This window comes from Triticum dicoccoides, chromosome 7B (genome assembly GCF_002162155.2).
Source record: "Triticum dicoccoides isolate Atlit2015 ecotype Zavitan chromosome 7B, WEW_v2.0, whole genome shotgun sequence".
Classification (NCBI taxonomy): Eukaryota; Viridiplantae; Streptophyta; class Magnoliopsida; order Poales; family Poaceae; genus Triticum; species Triticum dicoccoides.
Window position 1 is genome coordinate 68,494,214 of NC_041393.1, and position 11,965 is coordinate 68,506,178.

The window sequence follows — 11,965 nt, forward strand, 5'->3', positions numbered from 1 at the left end:
GATGTAAATTTTTGTTAACATGCATTAACATTTCATTAGTTAAACATGTGGTCAAATTTTAACACAAACTTCAAAGGGGACCAATAAACCACAACGGAGGTAGTATATAGTATATATAAAAAGAAGAAAACCTCTTTTAAGAGATAGCAGTTGATAACGTCCATCCTCCAATGTGTAATCAAACGTGCCCACGAACATTGGGGGACACCGATTTGAAAAGAGACGTCCTGGCAACCCGCAAAAAGGTCCGGTCGGTCGGACGAGCGAGTGTTTTTCTTGAACACAAGGACGGACGCATGATCGGCCAATTTGACCGAGCCTCCTCGCCGGGCCACCTACCCACATGCTGCTGCCGCTGCCACTCCATTTGACATTTCGTACTTGCCTTAACAAAACAAACACACCAAAAGCAAAGGAAAAGATCTACTATCCTTCAACCGCCAGTTCAAATGCCGCACGAAACCGAATGTTTTTTGACCCCCCAGAAAAACCCCGTGGAAATCGATTTGACAGCGATCATTATCAACCAACACCGAGCAAAAAACACTCATCCGGTCTCCCTCCCTCCCCTTCCCTCCCTCCAGGTAGTTTCATTCCGCTCCCCCATCTTCCCTCCAGCTCCGCGCGGCCCCGCGCGCCAGCCACGATCCCGACCCGGCCGCCGCGGCTCCCCTCCCGCCTCCTCCGGCGCGTCCCCGGCCGCCCCGCGCGCCGGGCGAGCGGAGGGAGCTTGGCCAGGCGGCGGCCTGCGCTTTCCGGTACCCGATTGTTTGGCGGGTGGCGGTGAGGCCGTGGAGGGGTTCATGGTCCTTGCGGCCGGATGGAGTACGCCATGTTCGGGTCCAGGAGGGTCGACGACGACACGGGGCTCAGGCGCCAGCGGACCGTCAGGTGAGCAACCATCTGCTACTCCCGCTTTACTCTTGCTTGCTGGCCTCTTTGCTCGGGAGCATGGAGATTGGCTGCCGTCTTTAGCTAGCTTAGCTTGGGGAGGTTAATTGGGGGCGTGGATGAGATGGGCGCGGCTTCGCTGCCGATTTTCCTTCCTGTTTCGATGGGGGTTCGAGGAGGAGCATAAGAGGAATATTCTCGGATTGGGCTGATGGGTTGGTGGTTGCTGTTAGAAGATGGCTGCTGCTGCTGTGTGTTCTTAGCCTGACCACCGGTTCATACATACTTCCTGTGTGGCTTTATAATGCTTCACTTTGGTTCCTTAGCAAAACAGTAGTCTGGTAGCGAGTCCTCCAGAAGTTGTTTGATTGCTGTGCATCTGTGATGGAGATGGGCCACTTCAACTTCCATGAGCAGTGTAAGATTAGATTCATAAATGGGGAGAAGTGGGAAGAAAAAAAATCTGAAATAGCTTTACACCTGCTGGTTGTGCCGACTGCTGATGAGCTGAAATGACCATGTCTAACTTCAGAATTGTTGTCGCATATTCAAATGAGTGCCAATTCTGTTTTCATTGCCAGATTCCGCGACGAGAGGGCAAAGGCAACGATGCCTATTCACCAGAAACAGGCTGGTCCAGCTGCTCGCAAGCTCGGCGTGGGGAACTGGGGGAAGAACAGGATTTTCGTAGCAGGACAGGACCTTCGCCACAAGAGGATCATCGACCCCACGAGCGATTTCATCTTGTTATGGAACTACGTTTTCCGCGTCTCGTGCTTCGTCGCTCTGTTCATGGACCCTCTCTACTTCTATGTGCCTAAAATCCAATATGGCACAGACACTTCATGCGTCGGGAAAGATAGACACCTGGCTATCACCATTACCGTCTTCCGATCGGTTGCAGATCTCTTTTACGTCATCCAAATTGTGATAAAGTTCATGACTGCTTATATTAATCCGAGCTCCAAGTCCGGGGTTTTCGGCAGAGGAGAGCTGGTTACAGACCCTAATGAAATCGCAAAGAAGTATCTCAGATCTGAATTTGCGGTTGATCTAGTGGCTTCAATACCTGTACCACAGGTATTTTTAATCCTTTCTGATCCATTATTTGTCATTATGGGTTGGGAAACATTTGCTTGTACTGATGTTTGCACACTGATTCGTTTATACTTACCTAGATGTCCGTGAACTGCTAAAATTGTTGAAGGTGGTAAGGTCGACTTGAGGGGCTGTTTCTCTTCCAGATGAAATAATCTATTTTATGTGGCACAAGAACAGTGTGTATTTCGATGTCTTCACAGGCCACACCATAACAAAGAAAATACTACTCTTATCTGAAATGAATTATAAATAAAACATTAGCCCCCATAGTTCATGATCATAAAAAATGAAATTTATAGGACCTCTTTTGAATTGTTTGTGAATTTTATTTATTTCCCCTTTCTTGGAGGCCCTTCACCTATTGAACCAACCAACTTGACCATTTCTAAAATATTGTTTAGTTGAATTCTTCATGCAAGTAGCGGTCAGGTACTAATGTAGGTGCAAATAAATAACAAACTTGTTTTCTTAACATTAAAAAAGGTGTGCTCCGTTTTATTTATTACATAAGCAGAAACTTGTAAACTTCTGAACGCTGTAGTAAATTAATGATATGCTGCATTTGTACTATGTGCTTTTGCTATCTGTTGAACTGGACACCAAAACATAATTCGTCCTAGTATATTGGTCAATATTTGTCAATTTTCTGTGGCTCTTGACATGCTTCCTTTGATGGCATGATTATTCCTTTATCGAACATGAAAGTGGTGGATCTCAACTTCCTAAAACTTTATGTCTATAATCGTGACTTTATATACATGAGTTTCCGTGAGGTTAAGGAAACTACAATATACACCTTTCTGTTATCTGACAGTTTTTCCTTTCTTTTGTTGCAGATTATTACTTGGTCCGTGATACCAGCTATTAAGTATACTTGGTCTGGGCATAATAATGACATACTGTTCCTGGCTGCTCTTTTTCAGTACATTCTGAGATTATATCTCATATCTTCCTTGAATAGCAAAATTCTTAAAGTTACTGGAGCTTTTTCGAAGACTGCCTGGCAGGGTGCTGTGTCCAATCTGCTATTATATATGACTGCTAGCCATGTATGTTACTTATTTAGTTATATGAGTTTTTGTATCCAGTCTTTCTCTAGTATATTTCCTTTCCTGTTGTTGTTGCATATATTTTGTTTTACTAGCATGTGGTGGGACTGCTTGACATCCGTTATGCATTTCTCCTCTCCAGGTTTTAGGAGCATTGTGGTACCTGCTGTCTGTTGATCGCCAGACTGCATGCTGGCAAAAATACTGCGCTACTGAAACTAATTGCCATAATAAATACCTGTCTTGCAAGGTAAAGCCAGATCCAGATTGGGCAAAGAGTACTGCTATCTTTAGGACCTGTGTTGCTAGTAGCGAAAACCCAAATTTCGACTATGGTATGTTTGAGCCTTTGTTATCGAACAAAGCTCCAGGCCATAGATTCCTGAAGAAGTACCTGTATTGCCTTTGGTGGGGCTTACAAAATCTAAGGTATGACAATAGCTGAACAACACATCTTCTTGTAACAATGGTGATCTGATAATTAAGAATTACACTCTCTGTGAAAGCAAGTTCCAGAGACCTTATTCTTACATATGAAACTATAACTCTGTAGTGCTACATTCCTGGCCTGATAAGTCTTAGATATGTTACCATAATTATAGCTGGTATAAAGATTCTATTGGTTGCTAACGTGCTATATTATTTGTTGAAACAGTTGCTATGGCCAGACTTTGACTGTAAGTACCTATATTGGTGAGACATTGTATGCCATATTCTTGGCGGTGCTTGGTCTCGTTTTGTTTGCCCATCTGATTGGGAATGTTCAGGTATTTCTACAATATAATCTACACTTACTTTCATGGGTGACTCATGAAACTAATTTGATTATATAACTTACATGCCATTATCCCCTCTTCTAATGTATTTCTTTTTGTCACCCGTTTTCTGATGCTGAGGCCTACTACTTGTCTAGCCTCGGTGTCTCTATCTTTGTATGATGCCGTCATGGTTATTTTTGCTCAAAATTCTAGGGGCATTTCGTATCCTTAGTTATTTGCTTAGCTCGGAAACTAGGCATTAAGATTATTGGTCAATCCATCAATATTTGCTGAAGTCTGCAAATAATGAGGTGTTCATTGCACTTTACAACTTCTCAAATGTGCAATCTTTGACAGTAGTCCATAGCTTTAAGAACAGGGGCATGAGGTTAGAGTCCTTGTGCCTGGTGATATACTTGGTTAATTTTGCATGCATGTCCCACTTAGATTATGTATTTAAACAGGTTTGGCTTTTGCTTTCGTTCTTAGAGCCAACAAATAAGTATTTAGCCCTTAACCTTATTAAAACAGCTTTCTGCCTGGGTATTTTCCGTGTTACCTCTGCTCTAGTAATTAACAAACCATCATACTGATAATACCCCAAAAAAGGTCTGCTTGTTTCAACTTCACACTTGTCAACACAATTATTGGCAAGAAACAGTGGGCTTATTACAATATTTTATTTATCTACCAGACGTACCTACAATCTATCACTGCAAGGGTTGAGGAGTGGAGAGTAAAGCAAAGAGATACCGAAGAGTGGATGAAACATCGCCAACTTCCTCGTGAACTACGGGAAAGGGTGAGAAGATTTATTCACTACAAGTGGCTTGCAACTCGAGGTGTGGATGAAGCATCTATATTGAAGGCCCTGCCTGCGGATCTTCGCCGTGACATCAATCGTCACCTTTGCTTGGATCTTGTTCGCCGGGTAAAATTAACTTTGTTACTCTTTTCTGCTTGAACAATTGCACAGACTTAGTAAACTTCCCATCCATCTGATGATCAATCATGCAACATATTGCTTTCATTTGGCAGCGAGTTCATGACATTGCAAACCACTCGACGATTGGGTCTCACTGCTTTTTTCCGTATTGCTACATTTCAGGTGCCGTTCTTCTCCCAAATGGACGACCAACTCCTGGACGCCATCTGCGGGCGCCTCGTCTCGTCCCTGAGCACCAAGGGCACGTACACGGTCCGCGAGGGCGACCCGGTGACCGAGATGCTCTTCATCATCCGCGGGAAGCTGGAGAGCTCCACCACCGACGGCGGCCGGACGGGCTTCTTCAACTCCATCATCCTCAAGTCCGGCGACTTCTGCGGCGAAGAGCTGCTCGGATGGGCCCTGGTCCCAAGACCGACAGTGAACCTGCCGTCGTCTACCAGGACGGTGAAGGCGCTCGTCGAGGTGGAGGCGTTCGCCCTCCAAGCCGAGGATCTCCGGTTCGTGGCCAGCCAGTTCAGGCGGCTCCACAGCAGGAAGCTGCAGCACACGTTCCGGTACTACTCCCACCACTGGAGGACTTGGGCGGCCTGCTTCATCCAGGCCACCTGGCGCCGCCACAAGCGGCGGAAGCTGGCCAAGGACCTCATGATGAGGGAGTCCTTCTCCTCCATGCGATCATATGAGGATGGCGACAGCGGTGGCTCCTTCAGCGAGCATGGTCTGTCGATGAAGATCATGGCCGCAGCCAGGAAAGGGTCTGATAGCCACAGGGAGCTGCCTAAGTTCCGGAAGCCCTCGGAGCCGGACTTCTCAGTGGAGCACGACGACTAGGAGAAAAGGGTTGCCATATTATTGTTCGCCACGACGGCGATCGCTGGTCGCAGACTGAGGCGCCCTTTGCGATGATCTGTAAATATGAAGCTGAGTTAGGGGCTCAAGCTCACTGGTGACTGACTGCTCATCTCAGGGAAATGCTCAAGCTAGATTTGGGGCAGGGTAGACTGGTTGGCTTCTGGGGTTGGGTTTGGGAACGGTAGGACAGTTGCTGTCTGTAGGTTAGCTTTAGGATGCTCATATTGTACATCCAGATGTAATTATGTTTGAGTTATTCTTGTGACCTCAAAGGGGCACACTGCTGCTTGTATTGACTGGGCGATCAGATTGTGTGCATTGGTTTGTTCTATTGTTTATATATGTATTTTTCCCTGAACTGCTGGGGTTGGTTTAACAGTGAGATCCTGAGCCCTCAGGTGGGTTCCCTGCTATTTGGGCGCGCCGTATAACTTCATGTAAAATGTCCTTGCACAACAGCCACAACACACACACATATTTAGCTACTAAATGTGATCATCTCCCACCCTGAGAGGCTGGAGGTCATTCTCAATTGCAGCTAACTGCGGCAACCTACAATGTGTACCGGCTGAAGTGAAACCATCATTCTGCATTACGGCAACCTATAACTGAAGTCTGTGGGCATCAGCTCCGGGAGCGGCATCTCAGCCGTCTGCCATCACTTATCCCCATTTCCTCGGACCATCTGCGCCACCCGCTAACTGAACTTAACCGAACCCTGCCGTGCTTCAGCTCTTCAGAGTTTTTCAGTTGCTTCACCGTGGCACTCGCGGCCATTAGCCAGCAATGCCCTGCGTATGCACTACCTTGTCCTGTGATGAACCAAGAGCGCCCTGACGAAACTGGATGTATTACTCCATAGTATTACTCCATATGAGCGGGACGCGGCTAATCTGCACCCGAGCTCATATGCTCCTGCATGAACAGTAAAATCAAAAAAAAATCAAAAAAAATTCTAAAATTTCTAAAAAAATTTTGAGTGAAACATTGACAAAAGTTCTAAGTGCCTGCAAAAATTCGTCATGAAATCACATTCCTAGAAGGCGTGGCAAAAAAAACAAAAAATGTACTCTGAAAAAGCTACTTTCAAACGCATTTTGAAGCACTGAATTTGTTTTTTTTGCCACGCCTTCTAGGGATGTGATTTCATGACGAATTTTTGCAGGCACTTAGAACTTTTGTCAATGTTTGTCTCAAAAAAGTTTGGAATTTTTTGAATTTTTTTCGATTTTTTTTCGATTTTACTGTTTATGCGGGAGCATATGAGCTCGGGTGAAGAATGAACTTTTCGATATGAGCGCGCATTCAAGGTTCTCCTGAGAGCAGAATTACAGTAACAAAAATAAACAGTAAAAGCGTTTTCCACCAGATAACAAATTAAGGACGATATCGGGGATCATTTAATCCTAAATCAACAACCTTTAATGGAATTGATCCCAAATTTACGCACAGACGGAGATATATAAGGGAACGATGAGCCTGTGACCACAACATACGGTTGTTGAGACAGATTACCACTGTCAGTAGTACAGCTACACAACTTCCTTTGTTGTCTCTCCATTCACTTGGAGTGCAAATCACATACAAATTCAAGCTTGGTTTAACAGTACTAAAATGTTCAGGTCTGGCAGTACTAGTAGTATTTAGTAGTGGAAGCAGTACACGATTATTCAGTACATACTCCCCCTGTGAACTAATATAAGAGCGTTTAGATCACTAAAGTAGTGATCCAAACACTCCTGTATTAGTTTACGGAGGGAGTACTTAGTATCTATCGTGGTACTAATTAATCTAGTTAGGTGCATGTTGTATCTACAAAAATCACATCTTCTGTTTTAGGAGAAGATGTTGTACAGATCCTTAAGCCAAATTCCTTGATCTGTGTGGAATTGCTTCAACCAAATTGCAGTAAGCACCACCTCTTGAGAAGGCCTCCTCCAAGTTGGGGCAATCTGTGATACCTAGTTCCTCCAGGACTGGGAGCTGCTGCAGGAGTCCCTCCGGTAGTGCCTCTATCCTTGGGCACCCCGCCACTACCAGCCTCCTGAGTGCAATGACTCCATACATTCCATCCGTAAATGCCGTCAAGGCATCACACCCATGCACATCGAGTTCTCTCAATTTTTTGACGTTCCCAAGAACTATTGGCATGGACACCAGCTTGGGACAACGACTGATGTACAATTTTTCAAGAGATGCAGGCAACTTTGGTACCTCCACCAAATTTTCACATTCTCGAATTATAAGATCCTGGAGTCGAGGAAGCAGGACATATTTGTCATCAGATATTGTTGATGGAATTGAACCGGTTAAGTTGCAGCACTGGTACAACTCTAGGCCTCGAATTTGATTCAAGTTTCCCAATTCTACCATTGGCCATTGTACTATATTACTGCTGCCTGAAATACACAGCGTTTCAACAAAACCAAAATGGTTCCATATATCCCGCTGTATTTGGGATGGTTCAGATGAGAAAAGACAGTCGCAACTTATTATACGTAGCTCCTTGATAAATCTGCAAGGTATTCTTTTCAGCTCCTCTTCAAAGCGCTCTAAATTTTCCGTCAAACCTCTGAGTGTCAGTTCCACGCGAGAGTCGCCAAGCCTCGAGAAATGAAGGTCCGCATGCTGCCAACCAACTGTAGGTTCCACTGAAATGATGCCTTTGCACTCAAGATTAAATTGCACAGACAAATTAATCACATGGTAAAGGGGAATGGCTCTTGCCGACTTTACAAGTAGTTGTTCAAGCAAAGGGAGCATCTTGGGCATGCTTTGTAGCATTGGGCATTCAGTAATTTCTAGCTTCTTGAGCTGAGAGAATGATACAACCGCTGCTTGTCCTGGCACCTCCTCGTGCCATCTCTCTAGCTTAGGCATGTCGGAAATTATCATGGCTTCCAACTTAGGAAAGAAAGGTGGTGGATAAATACAAGGTTGCCCAATGTCTGTATCATCATTACCAACACATATACTTTTCAAACTAGGAAAATTATCCAAACTCAGGTACCCGAGAGAGGGCATCTTCCATAATGGTGGAAGATCCTTGCAGTTCTTGCAGCTACTCAGATGAAGTTCGCTGAGATGTTCTAACTGTGTAGGGTTGTGCATCCATGATGATAATTTTGCACCATTATAATTTGATAATAGTAAAACTTCAAGTGCTTGGTGAGGACAAAGGGCCTCTAATATCTCTTCTGCATTACTATGTACTTAATTTCCAACATCTGTATTATAATGTGCATACCAGTTGAGTGATAATCGTTTCAAATTATGCTTGGAGGATATACTGCCCTCTTTAGCATTTTCTGCACTATGCACTTTTCTCAACTCAGTCAAAGAAAGAGCACCACCAAGACTCAAATCTTTCAGTTGATCAATTCCACGACCTGCATCACTATCAATGACGTAACTCGTCAGTGTCTGCAGAGAATTCAGCTGATTGATACCTTGTGGCATGTACTCCAAACGATTGCACCCAATGAGGAAGATGTGCCGAAGGCTGATCATATATCTCATGCCTTCTGGTAATTTCTTAAGTTCTTTACAACCAATGAGCTTCAAAGTCTGCAAGCTATACAACATGGCAGTGGTTTCAGGCAGTGCAGATAAACGAGAATAAGAACAATCTAGATAGCGAAGATGCTTGAAGTTTTTCATGTCTGTTATGATTGACAATGTCTTCAGTGCTCGTAGGGACATGAATTTTGACATGGCCATACTCAGAGACTTGTTCATATGCAGAGAAGTCTTACGCCACTCCAACCCCCTTCGGATTAATATTGTGCGGGCTTGGGGAGCTAGAATTTCCTTCATTACTGCAATAGTATTGTTACTGACACAATCAAGTGACAAATGTTGAACCTCATGCTGTAATGAATTGGTGTATGTGGATCCTTGCAGAATTTCTTGACATGGTGAAGATTCTTCCAGAATGAAGCAAACATTTCTGCTTACGGAATCAGCAAGATCATGCATGAGATCATGCATCTTGCAAGTAGTTACTCTGTGGATTAAGTCATCCTTGTCAATCTTTACATCTTGTAGGAAACATCTCCAAACTAGCACATCAAAAATTTGGTGGCCTCTTGTTTCTGATGCAATAAAGTCATTTGCCATCCATATCTGGATTAACATGTCTTTATCCATCAGGCTATCTTTGGAGAAAATAGCACAAAAGGAAAAACATATTTTTTCCTCCGATGACAAGTGATCATAGCTTAGTTGTAGTGCAGGTACAATCCCAGTAGTTGTGACGATGTTATCTTTCCAAACATCACTATCTAGAACAGAAAGCCACTGACTGTGATGCTTCGAAGAGAGTAAAGCTGCCATGGTCTTGATAGCAAGAGGCAATCCCTTGCACTTGTGGACAATACTCTTAGCCATTGAAACCAATTCCTCTCGCTTTTCCACTCCCCTTCCAAATGTGTTTTTGTGGAAAAGGTCCCATGATTGATCCTCATCTAGAAGTGAAATTTGATGTGGAGGAAGTGTGCCCATGATAGAAGCAACTTGACTGCTGCGGCTTGTCACAACTATAGCACTGCCTGAGCCAGCATGTGAGCATAACGAAGATCTCATATCGTCCCACTTTTGTCTATCTTCGTTCCAAACATCATCCAACACTAGGAGGTACTTTTTCTTGCCCAACGCCTCACTAAGTTTCTTCTGCAGTGCCTCCATCCGAGTCAGATCACACTTCTTCATCATGACCACTTCTATTACAGATCGGATTATTTCTTGGATGATGAACTTGTCAGAGACACAAACCCATATGACCAACTCAAAATGGTGGATGACTCGGTGGTCATTGTACACAAGTTGAGCAAGGGTGGTCTTACCAATTCCCCCCATACCAACAATGGGGAGCACCGTGACATTATTATGGCTACTGTTGTTGTGGTCGAGCAATATCTTCACCACTTGTTCCCTCTCATCTTGTCTGCCCACAATCTCTGATTCATCGACAAGAGAGTGTGTTTGCGGACGAACAACGCTTGGTGCCTCAGCATGTTGTAAGAAGTGGAAATTATTCATCTCCGCGACAAGTTCACCAATCGTTTGAAGGGCACCCTTCAACTTCCAACTCATGTGAAGACGGAAAACAACCGGGCTATTGATTGTGAGGTACGTCAGCACCTGAAATGATAACAAATAAAGTGAAGGCTTCCATTTCCAAATTAAAACCTTTTATTGAAAATAGAGCCTGCCGGGGTTTGACGAGGACGAACCTTGCCCGGCGTGGAGCGGGAGTGGCTCTGGGCGCCAACACGGCGGCGCAGGGCCTCGTGGCGGAAGTCGTCGAGGACGTCGTCGGCTTGGCAGGCGGCGGTCTTGAGGTCCTTGATCCATCGACGGACGGCGGGGTTGGTGCGGCTCTTGGCGTCGGCGTCCAGCAAGATGCACTGGACGGCGGCGAGGTGGCGCTCCAGCTTCCGGCGGGCCTTGTCCAGCCCCCACGCCCGCAGCAGCTCGCCGACCAGCGCGTCGCCGGCCACGCTGCCCAGCAGTGGCATCAGCAGGGAGCCCATCTCAGCCGGTCGCCGGCGGTGGGTGGCTCAGTGGGCAGCGGTCCAGGCGAAAGTGAATGAATGTGCGAGAGAGCCCGTACCAAAATTCGAGAGGACGCTTTGCTTTGGTTGAGTGCGGAGGAAAAACAGGCCATGCTTTTGATCGCTTTTGCTACCAGTAGTAGTACTTTATTTGATTTGTCTCAAAAAAAAACTTTATTTGATTTGCTTGGGCGCGGAGAAATGAGAAAAGAAGATGTACTAGTAAATTAAGACCTGGGATACAACTTTGCGTGTAAATTAAGGAGCGAGGGAAGAAAATCGGGCACTGCCGGCCGCTCACCGGAGTCGGGGCGCTGGTTGATACAAATTGTTACGGTGATCGATCGCTGACCGCAGGCTGCGGCGTCCATTGCGTTGATCTGTAAAGTATGAAGCTAAGTTGGGGCTCAAGGTCGACTATTCATCTCAGGGAAATGCTCAAGCTAGATTTGGGGCAGGGTAGACTGGTTGGCTTCTGGGGTTGGGTTTGGGAACGGTAGGACAGTTGCTGTCTGTAGGTTAGCTTTAGGATGCTCATATTGTACATCCAGATGTAATTATGTTTGAGTTATTCTTGTGACCTCAAAGGGGCACACTGCTGCTTGTATTGACTGGGCGATCAGATTGTGAGTGGGGTGTGTGTGCAAGCATGACAAAATATGTTGTCGCGAGCATGACAATTTCCTTCGGCAAACATACGTGGCAAATCTGAGGTCAGATTTGTCGTCCGGATGCAACGTCTGATGTGAGCTATCAAGTGTAAGAGCATCTCCAGCAGTTGGCGCCCCCCCAACCCCCCACCCCCCTTAG

General features: G+C 45.3%; 1 protein-coding gene and 1 pseudogene across 1 annotated transcript; one reads left to right on the plus strand and one right to left on the minus strand.

Moving 5' to 3' along the window:
- The first annotated feature begins 651 nt into the window (after positions 1-651).
- Positions 652-5,958, plus strand: LOC119336535 (cyclic nucleotide-gated ion channel 17-like). The gene is made up of 7 exons (XM_037608574.1): positions 652-891; positions 1,473-1,971; positions 2,829-3,041; positions 3,184-3,470; positions 3,697-3,808; positions 4,494-4,730; positions 4,908-5,958. Exons 1-7 carry the CDS (start codon positions 821-823, stop codon positions 5,577-5,579), a joined length of 2,091 nt encoding a protein of 696 aa, XP_037464471.1. The 5' UTR covers positions 652-820; the 3' UTR covers positions 5,580-5,958.
- Positions 5,959-7,125: 1,167 nt separating this feature from the next.
- Positions 7,126-11,207, minus strand: LOC119336534 (annotated as a pseudogene).
- Between the last annotated feature and the right edge of the window lie 758 nt (positions 11,208-11,965).